Raw genomic sequence first — 24,647 nt, 5'->3', positions numbered from 1 at the left:
GCTCTGCTCTGCTGACTGGGGGGCACAGACATGGCCCCCAGCCCCCGGGGCTGGGGTGGGAGGCCAACTGGCGGGCTCTGGGAGCCAAGTGCAGCTTGGGGTGCATGCAGGGCTTACTTGCTCTCCACCTGGCTCGTGGCCTGGTTCAAGGCGTCCCTCAGGATGGAGTTCTCCTGCTGCAAGCGGGCCAGCTGCGCACTGGGGCCATTCTCCAGCTGCTCCTGCAGTGTCCGGATCTAAAAGGGCATCCGAGGGGCATCAGAGCCTCGCAAGGACAGCCACTTCAGGAGCAAGGTCGGCAAGCTCCCAGCTCGCAGACAAAAGCCCCTAGCAGAGAGCTCAGCCCAAAGCCCAGGCGTGCTGGTTCACTCGGCTGCTGACCAAGGTCCTGAGACAGCACAGAGCCCACAGCCACCCCGAGGACGCCTGTTTCCTACTCTCTGACCCCCTGGGCGCAGCCCCTGCCACCCCAGGGGGATAGAGGAGACAGTGCAAGGCTCCAAGTCCTCAGGCCAGAGCTGGCCAGGCCCTCCGCACTGGGACCGTGCAGATTTCAGGCCCCTTGTTTTGCTGGGTCCTCCCAATCTCATAGGGAGAAGGCAGAGCTAGCAGGACTCCAGGGTCATGGAGAAGCTGCGAACTTGACCCACAGGCCCCCAGAGTAAGGGATGGTCATGTCCCAACATGACCACTTAGGACCAGAGTATTTTCAGAAAGTGCTCTTTAAACGCATGCACGTCTCACCAGCCAGAGAGAACAGCCCCTTGCCCCGCCCCCAGCCCCCAACAAACCAGGCTGGGAGGACCCGCCCCGTGACTGTGCCCACCTTGCCCTGCAGCTGCTGCACCTCCTTCACGTGCTCCCGGTAGCTGGCCTGCATGCGCGCCTGCACGGCCGTGATCTCCTGCTCCCGGGCTACCAGCTGCTTCTTCACTTTGGCCTCCCCGGCGGCTGCCTTGGCCTTTTCTGCTGCCAGCTCCTGGAGAAAGCAGAGGGCAGGGAGGTAGGAGTTCATCAGGTGAAACCAAGGCCAGCACCACCCAGAGCATTTGATAAGCCCCCCACTCCGGCTGTCTGTCCATCCATTCCCCACAAAACACACCATCCCCCCTGGCTTGGAGCCAAGGCCCTAATTCAGGACAGAAACTCGGACTCCTTGTGAATGAAAGGATCCAGGGCTCAGGGCCCAGGGTGCCCTGAGGCCCCGGCCGCCTCCCTGCACCTGCTGCCCCGCAGAGAGGCTGCGCACGGAGAGGAGGCGACAGCCACACATAGCACTTTGCTGGGAAAGCACGGCTGTCACAAGACAAGGGGTGTTGCCAGCCCCTCAGGGACCCGGGCTTCCTCCCCAGGAGAGACGAGGGCAAAAAAACCCCAGGTGAGCTGTGACAGGAGCAGCCATGTGCCAACTGCCCCTGAGCAAGACCCCTACCCTGTGTCGGGGTGGCCCAGACCCCCAAGACTGGAGCTCATGGGCACAGCCCAGGCTCTTGGAGTCCTGGGTCTTCACTGGCCCTAGACCCCGGCCCCACCTTGTTGAGCTCCCGCAGCTTGCTCTTGGCGACGGCTGCATCCTCCTGCTCTGTGGCCAGCAGCTTCTCCTTCTCTTCCAACTGGCGTTTCAGAATCACTACAGGGTCGCCCTTCTGAGTGGCCTGGAGAGGCCCACAGAGCCACATTTAACAGGAGGCACGCAGATGCGGGGTTTGAGCCCCAGTCCAGCCCTCAAACCCTGACCCACGAGCAGAGCCCTGGCTGGATGGTGTAGGAGTGGTTCCTTGCCAACCACACACACACGCGGAGGGGAGGTCCCACCTCAGCTGCCCGGCCCGTCAGGCCTTGGGCCCGCGGGTGCAGGAGCTGCTTGAACCCAAAGCTCTGGACCCCGGGGGCAGTTGTGGGGAGCATGGCGTTTCCCTAACCCAGGTTGATGGTGGTCAGGGCCTCTCCCAGGCCTGCTGGAGGCCATTGGCCATTGTTCCCGGCTCAGTGCCCAGCCCTGAGCGGCGGTGTGGGGCCAGCTGAAGTGTGGAGGCTGGGCTGGGGGTGGGGAGGGTGTATTCTGGGTGTACCGGCCTGAGGCCAGGCCTCTCTTGTGGAGGGGTGTGGTCAGCATGACATCCAGCCACTCAAGCCCAGGAGACGGACAGAAGCTCACTGAGCAAAGAGCTCCTGTGACCCCAGGGCCCGTCTCCCCTCAGCGGGGGCCAGGGCTGAAAGAACCCAGTGGCCTTGGGACAGGGACCACCAGGCTGGCTCTCAGAACACTCCCCAGACATCTCTCACCTCTGAGGCACCACAAAATCCTCTAGCAAAATTACCTATGATGCAGGCTCTGTGTAAGGAACAAACGTGCCCCACAGCACTTCCTGGGGGCAGCTCGTGGCCTCTGCACCAGAGGGGGAAAATCCAGACAGGCAAGCATCTTCCCTCCTGCCCCCAAGCCCTGGCCACAAACCAGTGGGCCAGCTCCTGCGCCCGCCTTGATGCCCCTCCTGTAGTGGCAGCTGGGCTGACTCACCCAGCCATCCCAGGAAGGGGCAGCGAGGAGGCAGGTGGAGGGGTTTCAAGGACCTTCTGTGCAGCTGGACAAGCCCCAGGGAGGCCGGGGCCCTGGGACCACGTTGGGTGTGGGGGTGGCCCCTGGCCAGCTGCCTGCAGCTGCAGTGGCACCAAATGTGGCAGGGGGGCCCACCTTGTGCCACGTGTCCTGCACGATGCCCGCCTTGTCGGCCAGAATCTCCATGAGCCGCTGGGCCTCTCCCTCGCTGAGCACCATGCTTCCAACAGCGGAGACCAGCGTCTTGTAGGGCAAGTGTAGAGTGCCATTGGCATCTGGGGGCCCTGTGGATGGAGGGGAGGGTGGGCATCACACACGGGCACAACAGCCAAGCCCAGCATACCCCGGAGCAGGAGCCAGTTGGGGTCCTGCCCAGACAGCACAGAGATGGTCCCCAGTAGAGAAACACTGAGCGTCCCTGGGCTGGAGGAGACAACCCCTGACCTTTTCATCATCAGGAGCAGACGTGGGCAAGGCACACTCTCCCCAGCCAACGGCCCGGTCCAGCTCGGGCTCTCACCACCCAGAGAGGCTCACAGCCCTGCCAAGACCGCCCACCCACTCCGTGGCTCTCGGGTCCAGACTGACCAGCGAGCCCATCAGCCCGACGGCTGCAGCCCCACATTGAGGAGGGGGAAGCCACCTCCCACGTGTCCCGGTCCAGACCCTCTATTTGCAGCTCTCCCCGGATGAAGAGTAAGGCAGGTTCCAGGAGGGATGGCTGGGCCAGCCTCATCCAGGCCTGGCCACCTGCTGGGCTGGGAGCACCTGACTTGTTAGAGGACACAGCGCCAGGTGCCAACAGCCAGCTGTCACCCCTGGATACCCCCAACATCCCTACAAGAGCTCCGCTTTCTCACAGGCCCTCATGCAGCCCCAAAGGCAAGAGGGGGTGAACAGGGACGCCCCTGTTCTCATGCTGCGGCTCCAACCTGCCCTCGGCGGAAAACAGGGCCCCAAACGAGCCGAAACAAAGCAGAGTGGCTGCCCACAGCGGCACCTGCCGCCAAGCCCACCTCGCCAAGGATGAGCGAGGCGGAGGTTTCCATGGCAACACGAAATTCTCTGCCTGTCACAATATTTTCATCACACGTGAAAACACTTGGCAGAATGCCCTTGTAAAGGGGACGAGGGGGTGGGGGTGTGTGGTTGCTACAAGTACCTTCACTCAGAACTTCTTGACCTGCAAAGCTCGGGAATGAAAGATAACCAGACTAACATTCAGGCCTAGAGCTCAAGGTGTCATGGAAACTGGGGGTGGAGGGGTAGCGCCCTTCAGTCTTCACAGTTGTCACTGAAATATGTATGTTAAATAATTTTAATGGAGAACTTCTGCACCCAAGGGGCTTCCGTTGCGGCTCAGCTGGTAAAAAATCTGCCTGCAATGCGGAGACCTGGGTTTGATCCCTGCGTTGGGAAGATCTCCTGGAGAAAGGAAAGGCTACCCACCCCAGTATTCTGCCTGGAGAATCCCACGAACAGTATAGTCCATGGGGTAGCAAAGAGTCGGGCACGACTGAGCACCTTTCACTTACTCACTCTGCACCCAAGAGACAGCTCGAGGACAGCTAAGCCCAGAGAGAAGGAACGAGTCGGATGCAGGCCCCACAGTCAGCGCCTTGGTCTCTGGGCTTCCTCTCCTCTGGTCAGCTGGAAGCCCGATGTTCCTGCCTGGGTTCTCCAGAAGAGGGCGCCCACTGGGTCAGACCTGCCAGGACAGCCTGGCTGAGGCCGGCCACTCAAACCTCCTTCCTGCTCTCTGGACTCAGAGAGGCAGGCCTGCCCCTGAACTGCCCACACGCAGCCACCAGCCTCGCGGGCACCTGCCAGGGGGCTGGTGGTGGGAACAGGAGTGGTTCCCGGAGGGGCACACACCAGATTCTGAAACCTGGTATGAAAAGAAAGAATGTCAAGGATCTGCAAAAATTTTTCATACTGATTGCAAGCTGAAGTGATACAGCATTTGGGGTAAACTGGGTTATGTGAAATACATCATTAAAGCGAATTCCATTTGTCTTTCGTTCGCCTTTCTTAATGTGGCTCACAGTGTATTTCCACCGGACAGACTGGCTACTCTGTTCCAGCCTTGGGGACCCCAAGCACTGCCTGCCCCAGACTGCCTGTCTTCCCAGGCCCAGGAGTGGTCTGGGGAAGGGGACTCAGCAGCTGGACGATGCAGCTATGTGTCCATAAGGAACACCTCTCCCTTCACAGTGTCACCTCAGGGGTCTCACACGTGCGTCTTTTCTGGAGGGCCTGCTGCACAGACTGGGAGAGTGTCATCCTAATACATGTCTGTTAAAACTGTCTCACGTAATTACACTCAATTGTATTAGACTTCCTAATCAAACAAAGTAATACAAAACTTGTAAAGCTATGCAATAGTGAAGTTTACTTCCCCTTGCTCACCCCAACAGAAAATTTCACGGCCTTCTCCACCCCCATATAAATACTTCAAAATTATTTTCAGAGACGTCACGTTATATTTCTCCATTAAGGCTAAGGACGGTACCATCTCTAGTCTCCCCAAATCAGGGGAAGTAAAACTGAAAGAAAAGAACCAAGAAGCAGGAACCTGAGCCCCACGTGAGTGGCATTTATTTCTGGGTTTCAAGGTCTTCTGGCCAAACCCCCAGCCCTAAGCTCAAGCCCACAGGGGCCGGGGACTGGGTATTGGGGGCGGGCGGTAGGCGGCACACTGACCCACACATGGGACTAACATTCCTCCAGCAAATGCTCCAAGGCTAGAAAGAATCCTTGGGGCTGGTAAATCTTAAGGCCCCGAGATAAATCTCTCGAAGACTCAACATCTGTTCTGTGAAGCCACGGGCCTCACCAAGACCATGTGGCCGTGAACTCCCTGAAGACAGGGGCAGCCAAGGCTTTGCGCACGATGGTGCATCTGAAATTCCAGGTGCGGACAGGCCAGAGGCCTAGGGGAGAAAGCAGGTGCCAGGAGGGCAAGGTGGCCAGGCAGGGCCAGTGTCTCATGGAGTCAGTTCAGGGCTGAACCTATCCACGGGCCGGTTTTAGTCTGCAGGTCTGCAGGCAGTGGGTACCCTGTCAGAACAAGGGCCCTGGAGCCCTGAGCTTGAATTCTGGCTCAACTCCTTGCCAGCTGGGCATCCTAGGGCAAGCGGCTTCACCTCTCTGCGCCGATTTCCTCATCCATGAGGAAGGGTGACAATCACTCCTCCCCCACATGACAGGTTAAATGGCAACGCGCTGGGCACAGGGAAAGCACCGCAGGGTCCATGAGCAGGGCCAGGCACACCCCAGACCCGGCCCCTCCCTGAGCAGACAGCACCCCAGGGGGGACTTGTTCCAAGGGGTCCCCTTCCTCTGCCCCCCGATGATCGCTGCAGATAAGTCATGCCAAGCCAGCACCATGGCCTGTGCCCCTTTAGCCCCTGCCTTGCACACAAGGTCACGGGGGCAGCATGTTTAGAAAAGCTAGGAGCCTGGGTCTCCTTGGGCCCTCAGCCCCGAAGCACACACCACTCGTATAATATGCACAAGCCTCAAATTCCAGAACTGCACTCCCGTCTGTGACCACGCTTGGAGGCTTAATCACCCAACATCACTCCAGTCCTGCAGAGGGCATGGAAGTCTCCCTCTCAGTGTCGACTGGGGGGGTCCCTCGGGGAGAAGCCCGTGAATGGTCTCAGCCAATGGGCGCTTGGTGGGCTCCCCGCGCTGCTTCGGTCCCTGGAAGCCCTGCCCTGCTCATGCCTGGCTCAGCCCATGACAGGGTGACGTCGGAGCTGCTCCAGGAACCGCACTTGCGACAGACAGCTGGGATCCAGCTGGGGTGGTCGCCAGGCCCCAGGATGGTCATCAGGAGGTGCCAGCTCCATGCTGGTCGCTGCTGCAGGTTCCCTAAGCCCTGCCTAGGGGGTCTCCCAACACCAAGTAAGCATCGACTATGTACCCTGCAGTCGGCAAAATGCAGGTGGGAGGGAAGGAGGCAGGAGAAGGAAGGAGACCCCAGACACGGAATCAACAGAGCCCCAAGGACCCCTAGGGAGCGGCCATGGCAGCAACGCTGAGAGGGCTTTTATCGCAGGAGATGCTCATGCCAAATGCTCTGGGCAGAGAGCAGCGAGGGCTGGGGCTCCAGGAAGGGAGGGAGCAGCAAAGACAGGCACCAAAGGCGGCAGAGCAGAGGCAGGCAGGGCTACAGTGGGTCCCAGGCGTCACGGGCCCTGGGGATCCAGGTGTCACCTCGTGGGCAAGGGAGCATCACTTGGGAGTGAGCCGGGTCTGCACCTGAGGACGCCGGGGGACCAGGCAGGTCAGGGACGAATCCAGGCCAGGGGCTGAGCGTGCTTAGGAAACTGGGCGGCGACAGAGACCCTGTGTTAAGCCTGGGGCTCTGAGGGCGGGACACACAGTGCAGTGTCAGGGCTAGGGGAGGACATCCAGACCAGTCCCCAATGCCTCTGCACAGCTGTCATCCCAACTGTGTGGGTGGGGGGCCGTGCATGGTCCCCTGGACAGGAAGCCAGAGTCCAGCCTCGGGAAGCCCTCCAGGACATCCCCAGTCACCTGAGCCATACCCAGGCCACAGGCCCAGGCCCCCAGGAAGGGCCCCCTGCCCTCCTAGAAGCCAGCACTTCTCGACCAATCATGAGACTCAGAGACAAGACAAGCTCCTGACTCCCACTGACCCCAAGGGCAGAGGGCGGCCCCCATTCAGAGTGGCCGGCAGGCCACCCATCTCCAGAAACAGGAACCTGAGCCAGCACCATCACGGCCCCCACCCTCCAGGAGCACGGACAGTGGCCGTGAAGGATTCTCCTGAGCCTTCAGGAAAGGGGTCCCCCCCAGGCCCTCAATGGACGAGCCCCCAGATGCGGCAGAGGCACAGCTGTGGCTCCAGCCGGGTTGAGACTATGGCAGTGGACGGCCCCTGGCAGCACAAAGATGGTCGACTGCAAGCCCGTCTCAGGCCAGAGCCCAGCACCACCCGGGCCGTCTGCCCTGACAGGGTGAGGGCCCTGCACGGTGGTGCACTGGCCCCGGGCACCTCGCATCTCGAGGGCACTGGAGCAAAGCACAAGTAATGTCGAGAGCAACCGTACCCGGGCCTCTGAGTCAGGCCTTCTCATCTGGTTAGAGACAAAAGTCATCTGCTGATAGACTGGGAGCTTGTCCATATAATGATGCCTCATGGAATTTTTTTTTTAATTCTACAAATTGAATGACTTTATTTTTCTCTTTATATACTTTTTGTTACCCCCACACCAATTTTAATAAAATCCATTTTAGATCTGAAAAAAAAAAAAAAAGAACACATCACAGTATTTCTTTAAGAAATACAACCCTGGAGGACCTGTGGGCGAGATCCTTCCTCGGGCCTCAGACAGCCATGAGGTCTGACCTACGGCCGGCAGAAAGGACGGGGGACGGACAGCCTTGGGCCCTTGTCCCGGCAACAATGGGAGACCCGGTGCTGCCACGTGTGAGAGGGCTGACCAGGAATGACCGGAAAGCTCTGGAAGAACGTCTTCCAGCAGCTTCTCTAAGGCGTGACAGTGCCGCACTGACACGAGACTCGCCTCCCCAGGGGATGTTTTGTTCTTTTGAAAAAGAAGAAAAGGAAAAGCTGGGTTTGAAGAACTTACACAGAAAGTGAATTAAATAAAGGCTCATGAGCCGGTAGTTTTCTTCAGAGCTTCCAACCCTGAGAAACCGAGTTTAGTTTGAAAGAGAGGATCAAGCATGGTTTCACCAGCCCCCGTATCCTGGGGAGAGGGGCGGGCGCAGATGGAGACCCAGGCCCAGGGTGCCTCACCCCCCCACCCCTTCTGGGAAATCTCAAAACAGACTTGAACTCTAGTTACTGCTGTCAGAGAACAGGCAGAGATACAAGCCCACCTTATAGAACGCTGGGGGATAAACGCATAGAAGGACCCCTGCCCTCACCCCAGGCTGGGGTGCAGCAGGACCCCGGGGTGCAGTTCCTGTCCAGTCATACAGCCTGAGATGGGGCCCTGCAGACTACACACACCTGGAGTGATGTTCTCCTGGCCACTTTGGGTCACAGAACACGGCTCCAGTCCTTCGTTTCCCGGGGTCTGGCAGCAGCAGGAGGCCTCTCACAACACGGAGTTGATGGCCCCAGGATGCAAAAACCTCCTTTCTCTCTCATCCGACCTTAGTGCCCACCGTCAGCTGGATGCCCAGGGGTGGGGACACACTGAGAAGGACTGGCCGCTTCCTTCCTCACCCGGGGCCCCCAAAGAAGCAGGAGGCCCTCTCGCTGCTCAGAGGCCACTCAGGGTCCTGCGGTCAGGGCTGGGCTGCCTCCTGACACCCAAAGGGGTGCAAGCTCCACCATGGTCCAATGAGGGCCTGTTTCCTCAACTCACAGACAAATGTGGAATTTTTCTCTCCCACTAACAAGAATACATGTTATAGAAAAACTAGAAAGTGTAGATGGGTGAAGGGAAGAAAATAAGTCACTCACAGACCTCCCCTCAAAGACGGCCTTTCTCCCACGTAGACCTGTGAGCATATGACTCGTGGGGCCTAAGGGCATCTCCACATCCCAGAGGCTGGCGGGGCCCAACTGGTATGGTCTCTGGCCCAGGGTTTAGGCCCAAGTCTGCAGGATGGATGGCATTTGGCATAAAGCCAGGGCACAGAGTCTAAGAGGAGGGCCCCCCAGGCGCCCTCCTGCCCCCCTCCCCACCTCAGTGACACCCACAAACCAAGCCCCCTGGCAGCATAAGGGCTCGGGCCCAACTCAGAAGGTGCCTCCTGTCCAGCCCAAGCCTGTGTGTCCGGTTCAGGGGGCCTGGTCTGCGCCACGTTCACGTGGACGCGAGTCCAGGAGCTGGAGAGACAGCCCTGTCAAGAGGGTCCCAAAGCACACCCACAGCCACACACTTCCTGGGCAAGAAGCTGCTTTCCTGACCAACGCAGACGCTAGCTGCGGTGACTCTCAAGACAGCAAACCAGGGGAGGCCTGGATGGTGCCACCAACGCTCGGGAGCTTCAATTCCAGAAATTTCTACTTCACAAGGATTCCATGAATTCCCTCTTCTCCAGACAGTGGGAAGAGAACCCAACCTTCTGTTTCATAACCAAGTGTTTTCCTCTAGTCCACACCTGGGTTCCTAATGGCCTCCAACGTTACCTGCATCTCCACACAGCCACGTGAGATGCTCACGTGGGCTCATCACTGAGGGGACCGTCCGCCGTGCCAGGCCTTTGGTGGGCAAGGTGGATGGGGCTGTCTCCCTAAGTTAAAAACGCACCTGCCTTCTGATGAAGCAGCAACACATCTAGGACCTGACGCTATGGAGACCCTCACCTGGTGGGACACGGACGTCACTGAGGCAGTTAATTTTAGCAGCAACAGAAGGGCTCACTGCTTCAGAGCATTTAAATACATTACATTATGCTCAGGCCATGGACGACAACACAGTCTATTCAGGACCATCCTTCTTCCTGACCTGCTGGCCTCGGGCCAGCACCCTATTGTCATTCCAACAGTTTGAGAAAGTGTTCACATATCAGTCAGAACCAGCCTTCCAACAGTCACTTAAAAATCTATTCAGTATTCTTACTTATTTTTCCCTCAAGAGGCGACTTTCAAGCCCATTGAAATTTTGGCGGGAAGAATAATAAACTACTAAGTAACCAGGGAGTGATAATCATTCTATCATGTATAATCTTTCTTGTCCTGAACCGCAGTATTTTTTCCTGTTCAAACTTCCTCTTATCCTACACCTCAGGTGAGCGGCTTTGTGGGTTCACACAGGTCAAAAGTTAGGTCTTCCTCCCAACAACGCTTTTTGTTACCTGCCAATTCTGCCTTCCTTTCTAATGTGAAGTTTCTGTTTCATACCTTATTTCAAATGTCCACGGCCTTACAGGGTCATGATGATCCCAGGAAGCTCTGATGCAGGAGAAGCCAGAGAACAGACCAGCTCTCACCTACATCTCTGCCGTCTGCCTCCAGGGCCCTTGGCCCCGGGTCAGGTACAGCATTGCCTTGAAGACAGGGAAGTGTGCTCCCTCCACCCGTGGGGCCAGGGCCAAGGCTGAGTGGGTTTTTAAAGGGCCTGAGAGGTTGTCATGACCTGTGGGGCAAACGTAGGCTGGTCCCTGAACCTCACACAGAGCACAGTGTGGTCTGAGAGAATGTTCCCCCAGCAGAAAAGCGGATACAGCTTCAGAAAAAGACAAGAGAGGGGAGACAGCAACAAACAGAGGGCTTGCCTAACTTGGCAGAGACCCCAACATTTCAGGCCCCTAAGATGCCTCACCAAGACAAATGCAATTAATCTTCCGAGTTGACTAATGGCTAATCTAAGAAAGAAAGAAATCTAGCAAGAGAAAAAGAGAGAAAGGGGACGGAGGGAGCAAGGAAACACTGGACTACTCTATCAAGTGAGGGGTGGACATGAAACAGGAACTCACAGGTCGAGTTTCTACAGTGATCTGCTCTGAAAAGGTAATGGGAAATCCATGTTCTATGCATTATCTAACAACATGTGTATCTGATACATAATATCTATTTTAATGTTCTATAATGCTCCCTCCCACAACTGGGATGGGAGGTAGCAAAGAGGGAAACCTGGAAGGCAGGGGGTGTGGACACCACTGCTTCTTAGGAATAGCATCCTGCTGTCATTCACTCAATAAACATGGAGAAAAGAACAAAGCTATGCTAAAGCACCGCGGGAGGCAAGAATGCAGAACAGGCTGACAGAACGCTGCCAGACTTTCAAGAGAGACTGCAAGACACAGAACTGTTCTCGTTCTTGACAGTGTGGTAGAGGGAATTGTCACCTCTTCCGAACTCACACCTTTCCCCACTGGACTTCCTCTTGTTGACTCAGCCTCAGTCTCACAACTTGCTCTAGGCAACAGGACCCTGGTTTGAGAAGCGCCTTTTTACAGCTCTGCCACAACCATGAGAAGGTCCTCTGCCCTCGAGAGTCACTGATGCCTTGGCCTGGGCCCCAGAATGAACACGTGGAAGTTGACCCACAAGTCAACCTGTGGCAGGAGCCAAACTAGTTAGAGGTAACACAGACCAGTCAACTTCCACCCAAATCAACAGAAACATGAGCAAGAATGAATGACTGATGCTGCAGGGCCCTCAGTTCGGGGATGTTTGTTATGCAGCCTTGTTGTGGCAATAGCTGACTGATACAGATGGCTTCCCCACAGGGAATCTACAAGCCACTTAGAGACAGCTCGTCTCTCCACATTAACAAAGAAACCAAAGCTACTTACCAGGCTCACCCTTCTTCTTTGACCCAGACTTCTTCTTTGCAGGAGCCTCTTGCTTTGGTGCTTCCTGGCTCTGGACCATGTCTGCATTTTTGCCCTGGGTAGGAGCTGACTCTGCCTTTTTACCCTGATTGGCAGATGCATCCACCTTCTTGCCCTGGTTGGGGGACCCTTCTGACTTTTTGCCTTGGTTTGAAATTCCCTCTGCCTTTTTCCCTTGATTTGGGGTCCCATCTGCTTTTTTCCCCTGGTTCGCAATACCCTCCACCTTTGTGCCCTGATTAGCAACTGAATCTGCCTTTTTGCCCTGATTCTGGCCTGCCTCCACTTTTCTGCCCTGGTTCTGGGCCCCCTCTGCCTTCTTGCCCTGGTTCTGGGCTCCCTCTGCCTTCTTGCCCTGGTTCTGGGCCCCCTCTGCCTTCTTGCCCTGATTGGGGGTCCCTTCTGCCTTCCTACCCTGGTTCTGGGCCCCCTCTGCCTTCTTGCCCTGGTTGGGGGTCCCGTCTGCTTTTTTACTCTGGTTTTGAACCGCTTCTACCATTTTGCCCTGGTCCAGGGTACTCTGCTCTTTTCTGCCCTGATTCTGGTTCCCCTCTGCCTTTTTTCCCTGATTCTGGTTCCCCTCTGCTTTTTTGCCCTGGTTCTGGGCCCCCTCTGCTTTCTTGCCTTGGTTCTGGGCCCCCTCTGCCTTTTTGCCCTGGTTCTGGGCCCCCTCTGATTTCTTCCCTTGGTTCTGGCCCCCCTCTGCCTTTTTGCCCTGGTTGGGGGTTCCCTCTGATTTCTTTCCCTGGTTCTGGTTCCCCTCTGCCTTCTTGCCCTGGTTCTGGGCCCCCTCTACCTTCTTGCCCTGGTTTTGGGCCCCCTCTGCCTTCTTGCCCTGGTTTTGGGCCCCCTCTGCCTTCTTGCCTTGATTCTGGGCCCCCTCTGCCTTCTTGCCTTGATTCTGGGCCCCCTCTACCTTCTTGCCTTGGTTCTGGGCCCCCTCTGATTTCTTGCCTTGGTTCTGGGCCCCCTCTGCCTTCTTGCCTTGATTCTGGGCCCCCTCTGTCTTCTTGCCTTGGTTCTGGGCCCCCTCTACCTTCTTGCTCTGGTTGGGGGTCCCCTCTGATTTCTTGCCTTGGTTCTGGGCCCCCTCTGATTTCTTGCTTTGGTTCTGGGCACCCTCTGATTTCTTGCCTTGGTTCTGGGCACCCTCTGATTTCTTGCCTTGGTTCTGGGCCCCCTCTGCCTTCTTGCCTTGGTTCTGGGCCCCCTCTGCCTTCTTGCCTTGGTTCTGGGCCCCCTCTGATTTCTTGCCCTGATTCTGGGCACCCTCTGATTTCTTGCCCTGGTTCTGGGCCCCTTCTGCTTTCTTGCCCTGGTTCTGGGCACCCTCTACCTTCTTGCCCTGGTTCTGGGCCCCCTCTGATTTCTTGCCTTGGTTCTGGGCTCCCTCTGATTTCTTGCCTTGGTTCTGGGCTCCCTCTGATTTCTTGCCCTGGTTCTGGGCCCCCTCTGATTTCTTGCCCTGGTTCTGGGCCCCCTCTGCCTTCTTGCCTTGGTTCTGGGCCCCCTCTGCCTTCTTGCCTTGGTTCTGGGCCCCCTCTGCTTTTTTGCCCTGGTTCTGGGCCCCCTCTGCCTTCTTGCCTTGGTTCTGGGCGCCCTCTGCTTTCTTGCCTTGGTTCTGGGCGCCCTCTCCCTTCTTGCCTTGGTTCTGGGCACCCTCTCCCTTCTTGCCTTGGTTCTGGGCACCCTCTCCCTTCTTGCCTTGGTTCTGGGCCCCCTCTCCCTTCTTGCCCTGTGTAGAGCTAGTAGCAGGGGCACTACCTTTGGCGCCCACTGGGGACACCACCACCATAGGCACCTCCTTGGGAGCAGCTTCCAAGATGGCAGCCTTTGAGGCAAGAACCTGGATGGAATTCACTACAGAGCTGACTGCTGGTTCCACCTTTGCCACTTTTTTCTCCTTCTTCTTTTTGTCCTTTGGGGAAGAAGCCAGCTTCTCTTGAGGCATGGCTGATACTGTGGCTACAGGGGCAGTGACCACAGGGGACTGGACTGAGGTTGGAGCCACCGCCACTGCAGGTGCCCACACTGGGTCCTTGGGGAGGATGGTCACTCCAGGGGTGGGCTCATGGTCAGGTATCTTCCCGTTGGGCTTCTCCTCCTTTTTCTTGGTCTTTCCTTTCTTCTCCACTGTCTTCTCCTTCTTCTTCTTCTCCACTTTCTGGTGGTTGGTCTTCGCCATTTCCTTGCGCTGGTTGGCCAGAGCTTCTTCATACGACGTCTCCTTCATGGAGAAGGTTGACACGAGGAAGATGCCGATGGCAGAAACAACCATGAATCCACCAAAGACCACAACCCCCAAGGTCTGAGTGTCGTAAATATCCATCCTGGCTGGTTTTCCTTTCACCTGCCAAATACATACACGGCAGTTACTTTCTGTAGAAACCGAGGCATTTGACAGTCACCGTCCCCACTCGCAGCACCTAACATATGGTTCCACTAATCCTTCAGACTGATAAAATCAAAGAAGAAACAAACCAGGCAATCTCTGCTGTCACCTGTTCTCCCTGCCCCCTCAGAAGTGAGCAACTTTTACACAAGCTGGGACACATGAAGCCATGGAGAGATGGCAGCAGGCAGCTCCATGACCAGGGCATGTGGCGCCCATGCGACTCAGGAGCTGTGACCCCAGGTCAAGATGTTCCCCACCACAGGGTCAAAGATGCACATGAACACAAGCACGGGCAGTGTTAGGTAACTGGAAGTGGTAAGGACTGTGTCAGAGTGCCAACTACATCAGGAGCAGGAGTCACCCGGTCACAGGTGATGACTGCAGAAACGTGAGCACTAGGTTGATGTATCTTTTGCCTTCTCATATCAGGACAGATTTTTCCCCTCCTCAACTCAAGTTGACTGATATTAAGAATACCATGTGAGTCAAATCAAACACAGCTGCTGGCTCTCGCTCACAGCATCCAGGCCAGCGGGTCTCATGAGCGCTCTTTCTCTGCTGCCCCCTTTTCCCCAGGCCTGATAAACACAAGTACCCACCCAGGGGCAGAGATGAGAACCTGCACATTACAATCCCAAAGGTGATCAACGTGTGGTGAGGAAAATCGGAGCCTGTGAATCCGCACATTAGGAAACAGGAAATATCAGTCCTGGGAGGCTGACCAAGTAAGACCTCAGGTCTGAATTCCACATCCAGAGGCTGCAAAGAGGGAGGGGGACAGCGTCACCAGGTCCACTCCTCACCTTGGGGAGAGGACCCTTTGTCTGTTGACACACTCCCAACCACGAGTATGAACTACCCTTCTCGCTGGCTGGGGACCAAAGTCCACAAGGTTGGAGGTGGCCAGGTCCACACCCAACAGCTGTCAGCCGGGCTATACCTGACTTCAGCGAGGAACTCCAAGGGGTCTGTTTCTTGGATACACTCAACGTTTACCAACTAATTTTGCTGCTGGTATCATAGTTCCAGTCCCTGACCTGGGGTCAGACCTGACCTGCTGACCCAGGAGGACCAGCAGTGCAGTAGCTATGGGAACGCGTGTGTGAGAGGCTGGGGGAGGGCAGGGGCAAAGGAGGAGAGCTAAGCGGTCCCCCAAATCTCTGGAGCTGGGATAGGCCAGGCCCAGGCTTCTCAGTGGCTTAAAATGAGATTTCTCTTCCTGTGCGAGTGGGGGCTTCTAAACAGCCATGGAATCCAAATTTTGACATTAGCGGGTTTGAGAGGAGGGACTGAGCTCAGCATCCTATTCTAAGGAAAATCACTCTCATCGTAGGAAAAACGTATGACTTTGCTGTCTTTCCACGAAACCCCTGCAGGAGGAGGGTGGACTATGTATGCCCTGCTCTCCAGGGCAGCACCTTCCTCAGGGGCAGCTGGACACTTACCTCTCCCAGATTGTTGCCGGGGCCTGCAGCTCTGAGTCAAACTCCACATCCTCGTCCACAAGCCCGAGGGGGCTCATGGAGCCTCCAGGTCTTGGGGCAGTGAGTTCTGACCTCTGGCCATGGGTGCCACACACACAGAGGTCAGGAGCCTTCGGGACCACACTCACAGCTGAGTGTGAGGGTGAGGACAAGAAGCTGGAAGGTTCCACCATCCCCTTCTAATCCCTGCTGTTCGGTGGGCGTCCACAACTGAAATGCTGGGTCCTCACAAGGACCCCTCAGAACTCTGCCAACATGGACATGCTTCAGGTATGAGGCAATAGCATAATCATGACATCCATCCTATTTAGGTGACAAAAGTCCTCCGACCTACTGTGCAGCACAGGAAACTCTACCCAATATCCAGGAAAAGAACCCGAGAAAGAGTGGATACAAAACCCCTCTGCAACATTCTTCTCCAGAGGCAGCACCTGGCCAGGGGCCCGGGTCATGCGGCTGCGGGTCTGCAAGCCCTGGGTCCCCAACGTGCCCTGGCGGGCAGGTCCCATGGAGGCCCTGGGCCCCCAGCCCCCAGGACAGGCATTGCCCTGCCCCATCTCAGCTCCCCCACCACTGCCACCCCCAACTTCATCCCCTTTCTAGCACCATGGATTCTGCAGCCGAGTGGTTTGGGCAGAAAAGCCATGGATGAAAAGCTGGCTTTGGCTCTCAAGTTAGGCAAACACAGGATACAAGATATTCTCTGTCGGGGGCAGAGTGGAGAGAAGCCAGCTGCGAGAGTATTTCCCTCTGCATGGGCAGACGGACATCTGAGGCCATCACTTCCTACGCTTCCAAATACACTCAAGGTCAGTCTTCGAGGTTAGCCTGCCAGGTGCTCCACACACAGTCAAAGGACCCTGGCAGAAACCTCCCACAAGGTTTTCCACTAGACTGTGCTGTGTGCCGTTGCATCCCGAGTGGGCTGACCACAGAGAATCTGTGCTGTTGATCCCAGAAACTTCTATGAAATGTACACGTTTATTTACAACGGCCGATCTGCTTAGTGTGTGAAGCAGAAGGCCAGCCAGCACAGGGAACAGACGGCCACCCCGAGGCTCAGGAACCACTCCCAGGCTCCATGGCTGAAACCCTGGGCCCACCTTGGAGGTGCTGAGGGCATGGCTTTCTTCTGCTCCTGGGAGTAAGGACTGGGGAACAGAGGTTGTGTGGACACCCCAAGCATGGACTACTGTTGCTGATTCACTCAGTCTGACCAGGCTAGTGCAGTTTAGCGAGGTCAGTCCAATCTGGCAACAGGGATTTGGGGTGGTTTTGCAAAAGGACTCTCAACAGCACTCCTGGGGCTGGGTTGTGTCACCACCCAGCTGTGCCATGGGGGGCCATGTGTGGGCACTCCGAGAAACTATAGCAGGGGGTGGGGAGGGGGGTGTCAAAGAGACCCAGCCCCATTTCCTGGGTGTAAGTGACTTACCAGGAAGGCACAAAACTAAAACAGAATGACAACAGAATAGGGACGTTAGCAGATATGACTGCATCATCAAGTATCTCAAATATACAGAAGATTAAGAAAAATACTCTGAAAGTCCATTTATCCACCACCCAGGTTTAGCAAATCCAAACGTTTCCCCCATTTACTTTAGATAAACATTCAGTGTCTCATCTTTCCTTCCACAGAGGACCAACACCCAACGTGCCCCCAAGCTCACCCATGGGTGCCCACCGGTCAAGCCCAGGACCACCCTGGCAAGGGCTGCATGGGACCAGCCCTGCGAGTGTCACTGGGCAACATTTTATCCTCCAGAACACACCATTGGCCCAGGGTGGGCACTGTGCCACCAGATGCTGCCAACTGCTCCCTGGGGCAACACGAGGCCCCATCCTCCCCTCACCCTCTAGACATGCCCCCGCCAGATGCCAGTGATGCTGGGCCTCCCACGGAGAAAAGCATTTCACGCTTCTCCTGTGATGTAGCCTGCTCACATGCTTGGCCTGTCTTCTGAAGGGCTGCCTTTTTCTTTGATTTATAGGTGTCCTTTACATAGCTTGGATATGAACCATTTGTTGTTTTCAATGTATCCAAGTCTGTGGAACTGACTCCTTGGGAAACACCCTGATGCTAGGAAAGACTGAGGGCAAGAAGAGACAGCGGTGGTAACAGAGGATGAGATGGTTGGACGGCATAACTGACTCAACAGACATGAGTTTGAGCAAACTCCAGGAGATGGTGAAGGACAGGGAAGCCTGGTGTGCTGCCGTCCATGGCGTTGTGCAAAGAGCTGACGTAACTTAGCAACTGAATAACAAGTCTTTGGTTTCATTTTAAACCATCTTGTTTTTACAGTGTTTTCTTGTATCACAGCTATTGCCTCAGAGTCTGGAGCTGCCCAGGTGGCACTAGTGGTAAAGAACCCACCTGCCAATGCAGGAGATGTAAGAGACGCAGGTTCAATTCCTGGGTCGGGAAGATCCCCTGGAGGAGGGCATGGCAACCCACTCCAGTATTCTTGCCTAGAGAATCCCATGGACAGGGGAGCCTGGTAGGCTACAGTCCATGGGGTTGCAAAGAGTTGGACACAACTGAGCGACTTAGCACACCAGCCACAGAGTCAAAGATAATCTGTTTCCTTTTTCTTTTAAGGAAAAAACTTTTGCTCTCCTTTCAATCTAAATAATCACTCAGTCGTGTAAAGAGGCAATGCACTCCCAGGGGCCAAAACTTGAAAGGCACAAAACAGCTGATACAGAGTGAAAACCTCCCTACACCCCTGCCTCAGCCACCCAGGTCCCAGCCACTGGGAGAGAAGCCCTTTACTGTTTTATTTTCTGCCACACACTTCAGAAAGCTTTTCGTAGTTTGGTTTAATCACCTGGGATTTACTCTGGCATATGACAGGAAACAGTGTCAGCTTCTCTCATGGCTTAAATTACCTGGCACCCCTTCTGAACTGGTCCACTCTCCTCCCTTCTCCTCCTTGCACAGTTGCCTCTGTGCCACCAGGTCTGATGGACTTACACTCTGTCCCACCTGCATACTTATCTGTGCCCAGCATCAATACCACATTTTGGCCCACGCATCCCCTCCAAATCCCAATTCCATCGGGATTTTTGAAACAGACTGAATTTACAGATGAAGGTGGGGACAGCTGACTGTACACCATGGGAACTGTCACTGAACAGAGCGTGTAGCACTCCACTTATTTAAATATCCTTTTATATTATACTTGCAAAGAGCTTTAATGATCTCTATAGAAAGTCTTACATGTCTTTTTTGTTTTTAAGGTTATTGCTATTTTTAAGTGTACAAGAAAAAGATACCTTTTTCTATTTCTAGCTACAGGCATCCAGCAAAGTTATTCATATTTGCACGTGTGTTGTTTACCCAGATATTACGCTAAACTTTCCTCAAATACAGGAGTTTATGGATTCTCTTCAAGAAAAAAAAAAATCACCTATGAGAAAAGACAGCCGTTTCTTGCTTTCTAAGCCGTATCATAGCATCTCTTTTTCTCATGTCCCTGAGCCCGGCAAGAACTCTGAGCAGGCTTGCTGGTCTTGTCGCTGAGTCTCCATTTCTGATGTGTCACTATTCGATGCTGTGTTGGTAGAAAACTTTTTATGAGTATCAGGTTAAGCTGTCTTATATTCCTAGTTACCTTTCCTTTTTAATAACTGGGCATTAAGTTTGAACAAGTGCTTTTTCTTTATCACTCGACATTTTCTCTAATCTGAAATGGGTTGAACTAAAATAACATACATTCTAGCGTTAACTCACAGATGGTTCTGAGTGTGTAGACACTTCTTGATGGTGAGTCTTTTCCTTCATAATCCCTCACTAGATTTGGTCTGTTGACATTTTTCTGGGGGATTCGGGGGGGTGAGCTCTCATGTGAGGGGAGGCAGAATCGTCCTCAGACTGTGCTTCCACAGTCTTGGCAGCAAGGTCGCCTCAGTCTCATAAGCTGAGGATCACCCCTTTCCCTCTGTTCTTTGCAGATTCAGAAGAAATGGCCTGTAAAACCGTCAGAGTCTGGTTTTTCGCGATCTGTTCCTGGAGGGGGAGGAGTGGGTATAGAGCTGCTTTTTTAAAAAATTGAAATATAGGTGCTGTATAAGATTATATAAGTTACAGATGTACATCATAGTGATTCACAATTTTTAAAGGTTTTTTAAGTATAAAACTGCTCCATCCATAGTTATTATAAAAGATTGGTTATGCTCCCCATGTTGTACAATATACTTTTAGGGCTTGTTTTATTTCATTTTATTTTTGTAGCTTATTTTATACCTCTTAATCCCTTTTCCCTGTCCAGCCCCTCCCCCTTCCCATCCCCCCACTGGTAAACACTAATTTATTTCCTATTATCTGTGAATCTGCTTCTTTTTTGTTATATTCACTAGATTGTTGTATTTTTTAGATTCCACATATAAGTGATAGCACACGGTATTTTTCTTTCTCTGTCTGACTCATCTCACTTCACACAATACCCTCTAGGTCCAGCACCCTCTAGGTCCACCCATGTTGTGGCAAATGGCAAAATTTCATTCTTTTTCTAATGGCTGAGTAGTATTCCATCAGTATTTCACTATATATAATATACGTATCTGACATCTTTATCCATCTGTCTGTGGACATGCATGTTGTTTCCCCTCTAGACTATTGTAAATACTGTTGCTAGGAACACTGGGGTGCATGTGTCTTTTTGAACTAGTGCTTTTGTTTTCCTTCTGATACATACCCAGGAGCAGAACTTCTGGGTCATATGGTTGTTCTATTTTTAGTTTTTTGAGGAACCTCTATACTCTTCTTTTCCACAGTGGCTGCACCAATTGACATCCCCACCAACTGTGTATGAAGGTTCCCTTTGGTAGAGAGCTGACTTTAACCGCTATTTCAATTTCAGTGATGATTCCAGGACCCGTTTATGGGTTTGTGATTCAGTCTACATAATTAATTTTCATCACTCCTTCTAACTTTCATTGGTTCCTTCTGTTCTTTCTAACTGCTTGACATGAACATTTATAAACTTTCAGGCCTTTTTTTCTTTTTTCTTGTAGGAAACATTTAAGGTAATAAGTTTTCCTGTAAAGTATTACTGTAGCTTCATCCTCCAAGCTACAATGCACTATTTTCATCGGTGCTCAGTTTGAAGTATCTTCCAGTTCCCAAAAGACCTCTGACTCACAAAGTGGCAGCGTTAACTTAACATTCCTAACATTCTTAACATTTCTAACATGTGAGGGCTTTGAATTACCATCAACAATCCTAATTCAACTGCACTGTCCATCAGAGGATCCATTCTGTGTGATACAGGTCGAAGCTTTTACACTTGTAACCATGATCCAGGAAGATAACTTGACTCAGGACACATACATGCACCCTCTTATATGCACAATATGTATGAAAGTGAAAGTGAAGTCGCTCAGTCGTGTTCGACTCTTTGTGACCCCATGGACTGTAGCCTGCTAGGTTCCTCTGTCTATGAGATTCTCCAGGCAAAAATACTGGAGTGCGTTGCCACTTCCTTCTCCAACAGTACGTATGTTGCTGCTGCTGCTGCTGCTAAGTCGCTTCAGTCGTGTCTGACTCTGTGCGACCCCATAGACAGCAGCCCACCAGGCTCCCCCGTCCCTGGGATTCTCCAGGCAAGAACACTGGAGTGGGTTGCCCTTGCCTTCTCCAATGCATGAAAGTGAAAAGTGAAGTTGCTCAGTCGTGTCCGACTCTTAGCGACCCCATGGACTGCAGCCCACCAGGCTCCTCCGCCCATGGGATTTTCCAGGCGAGAGTACTGGAGTGGGGTGCCATTGCCTTCTCCAACAGTATGTATATGAACATATAAATAATAAGACTTTCATGAAACAGTAACTCAGTATTTGCATGTGTCATGCACTGGTATCTACTAAGCCATCAACATTTTTTTAAAGTTTTTCACAACAAATTAAATTGACTTTGAGGGTCATGACACGCTGGGCCTGCAGTCTGATAAAGCACTGGCTTGGATTATGGTGTTGGGGTGTTTTGCTAGATTGTGGTCAGCTTTTACGAACATGTCCTATGGCAAAGACTGCAGGCAGAAGGAGAAGGTGGTGGCAGAGGATGAGATGGCTGGATGGCATCACCGATTCAATGGATGTGAACTTGGGCAAACTCCAGGAGATGGTGAGGGACAGGGAGGTCTGGCGTGCTGCAGTCCATGAGGCTGCAAAGAGTCGGACTGAGAGTGACTGAACAACCACAATGTACCCTGTGGACTGAAGGCCGCATGTTCCAGTGTATAACCTTCTGTAGAACCCCATTCATTTTCTGTCAATTTAATCTAACAGCTATTGAGAGCTTTAAGAATCTCCCTCCATGAGCATGGATTTGTCAGTTTCTCCTGGGAATCTGTCAATCTGTGCTTTATTGGGAGGGCATCTTATTAGAATATAAAATCACCCTGCACACGTGAGGGGCTGCAGTCAGCGTCTCCTCCAGAACCGGGCGCCCTGCTGCCCACCCGCACCACTTCTCTGGCCTCTCCGGCGTCCTGCCTGGTGGCTCGGGGTGTCTGCCCTGGTGGTGTCTGTGTCAGCAGGCACGGGAGCCACCGGTGACACTGTCGCCAGAACAGGTCGGGCCGCCGTGTCCTCCTGCAGACTCGGCTCCCCTGACCTGCCTTCGTCACACCATTTGCTTCAGAAAGCTGAGTCAGGTTTTGGATCGTTCCCCAAGGCCACAGGCCCATTTCTGACGCTGGCGTTAGTGTATCAGTACAGGGAGCTCTGAGGTCCTCCGTGGCCATGTGCTGTGTCCATCACTTGAAGTCAGTCTTGTGTTTGTTTGTTTGGGGTCAAGGAAGGTTTTGTCTTGAACAAAACTTATGAAGAAATGCACTGAAGGCGGAGCTCTCCTAGGCATGTTCACCCCTGTGCCCACTGTGGCTGTGACTCAGAGTGCAGAGCCACAGTCCTGAGCATTTGCCTTATTTTAAGTGTATGATGAAGACCCTTCTTCAGTCATTAAAGAATGTGTCTTTAATACGAAAAAAAAAAAAAAAAAATCAGAACTGTGACATCTTCCTAATAAAGTGTCTACTATTTTATCCTCTATTATAAAGTGATCCTCTTTATCCCTAATGATTTTTTTTCACTTCATTGTCTGATTATTTTAAAAGTTACATCAATTTCTGGGGAGGGTTAATATTGGCCTAGAATCATTTTCTGTTCTTCACTTCCAACCTTTCTGGGGTCATGTTTTAAGTGGAACTCTTAAAAATAGCATATAGCTGGATTTTATATTAAGACGAGCATGGCAATTTGTCTTTGTAACTGGTAGGTCCAGTTCATCAACATCTACTGTGATTTGCTGTGTATTTGGACTCATTTACACCTTCATCTTGTTATTCTTGTCTACAGTACTTTTTCTTTGCTTATTCCTCACTTATTTTCTTATTTTGCATTCCACTAGACATCTTGTCCTCTGCATTTGAAAGTTACACTCTTCTGCTTTTGTGTGTGTCTATGTGCAAGTGCTCTTTTAAAAAATTGTGATTAATAAAAAAAAAAATGTGATTAAAATGCCTTTTCCCCTTACATTCTCTTAACACACACACCTGACAGCAGACACTTCCCAGCAAAGGGAGCGCCACAGAAGGCTTGGGTCTGGGGCCTCCATGAAGAGGGGTTCCTTTCCCCCCAAGCTGCTTCTCCCTCACACACACCTGGACCACCTGCAGGTACTCTGCAGTTCCAGACACTCATGCTTCTATTTCCCAAATGGTCCCCCGTCTGTCTGCTAGTCACTGCTTCCTGCGTCGCAGGCCTCCTGCATCTCTGAATCTCCCCAAAGCACATCCTTGACCACCTGGTTCATCAAGAATCTCCTCTTAGCAACATTCTCAGTTCTTGCAGCCCTGAAAGGATTTCTTTCCTTCACTGTCATTCACCATGAATGGTTAGCTGAGTACAGAATTCCATGCTGAGAGTTACTTACTCTCACCGCTTTGAAGATACTGTTTTATTTCTCTCTTTTTTTTTTTGGTGGGGGGGAGGGGCGGACGTGCTTAGTATTAAAAGGCATGTTGTCAATTTATCATTTATAAGACCTTTTAAAAAAAAGATCTCATTACTTTTAAGATCCATCTTTTGGGTTCTGAGGATTCAACAAAACCTTTAGGTATGTAGTTCTTTTTAATCGTCTAATTCAGGCTCACCGTGCTTTCTCACGTTTCATGGGTTCTGGGGAGCAATGCTCCTGCTTTTCTTCAGTAACTCCTAACTGCACCTCAACCTCTGCCACCACTCAGGAGAGATGCTCGGACTTGTGTTCCACTTCACCGATTGTCTCTTCAGCTGAATCTAACCAGCTCTGTAATCAATCAGTCCTTTGAGGTTCTTTTTTTTTTTTTCCCCAAGTTTGCCTTGTTTTTTCCCTGGTGCTATTTTTTCCCCATTATTGGTTTTCAGTACTTTTATACCTCTTAATAGTGTCTCTGGGGGATTTTATCAGTGGTAATCCTGTCTGGTCTGAATTTCAGGCTTGTCTCCAAAGAGCTATTTTATCTCTGCTTCAACAAGGCCTTAGGAGAAAGCAGCAGTGAGGACAGAGTTTTAGCGGCAGCATCATCCCCGGCCAAACATTCCCAGCCTCTCCTGCCTCAGGACAGATCATCTTATCATCTCCAAGCCACGCCCCACCCCAACCAGCAGCCCTTTTAGCGCAGGTTTTACACGGGAATATGGAGGAGATTCCGTTCCCCCGATACAGCTCCCACCTGGACGTAAAAGCCAAAGACCCAAGACCCAGACTCTGGATGATGACACCAGCTTACACCACAGGGCCAGCTTGCCTCCGTGTCCCTGCCACTTACCCCCTCCCAGGGGGCTTATGGCCTCTGGCAATCTCTTTTACTACCCTGCAAGCCCAGCTATACTTTTTAGAGAATGCTTATTTGGGCTTCTCCTTGTGGCT

General features: G+C 53.0%; 1 protein-coding gene across 3 annotated transcripts in view; it reads right to left on the bottom strand.

Moving 5' to 3' along the window:
• The window catches only part of RRBP1 (ribosome binding protein 1), a 48,167-nt gene that overhangs the window by 12,920 nt on the left and 10,600 nt on the right, over positions 1-24,647 (bottom strand). For all 3 annotated transcript variants that reach the window (XM_086333826.1, XM_086333825.1, XM_086333827.1), the window contains 5 exons: positions 11,816-14,204; positions 2,696-2,844; positions 1,533-1,655; positions 827-979; positions 118-236 (listed from right to left, as the gene is read on the bottom strand). In XM_086333826.1, coding sequence (XP_086189952.1) covers positions 118-236; positions 827-979; positions 1,533-1,655; positions 2,696-2,844; positions 11,816-14,183 — 2,912 coding nt within the window. In that variant the 5' untranslated portion in view covers positions 14,184-14,204. The remainder of the gene's footprint in view (positions 1-117; positions 237-826; positions 980-1,532; positions 1,656-2,695; positions 2,845-11,815; positions 14,205-24,647) is intronic.

Source organism: Bos grunniens, chromosome 13, assembly GCF_055505025.1.
Source record: "Bos grunniens cultivar Pamir isolate PY7600 chromosome 13, Bosgru_T2T1.0, whole genome shotgun sequence".
NCBI classification, from domain to species: domain Eukaryota; kingdom Metazoa; phylum Chordata; class Mammalia; order Artiodactyla; family Bovidae; genus Bos; species Bos grunniens.
The sequence above is the reverse complement of the archived record's forward strand: the minus strand, read 5'-3'. Positions and strand labels throughout refer to the sequence as shown.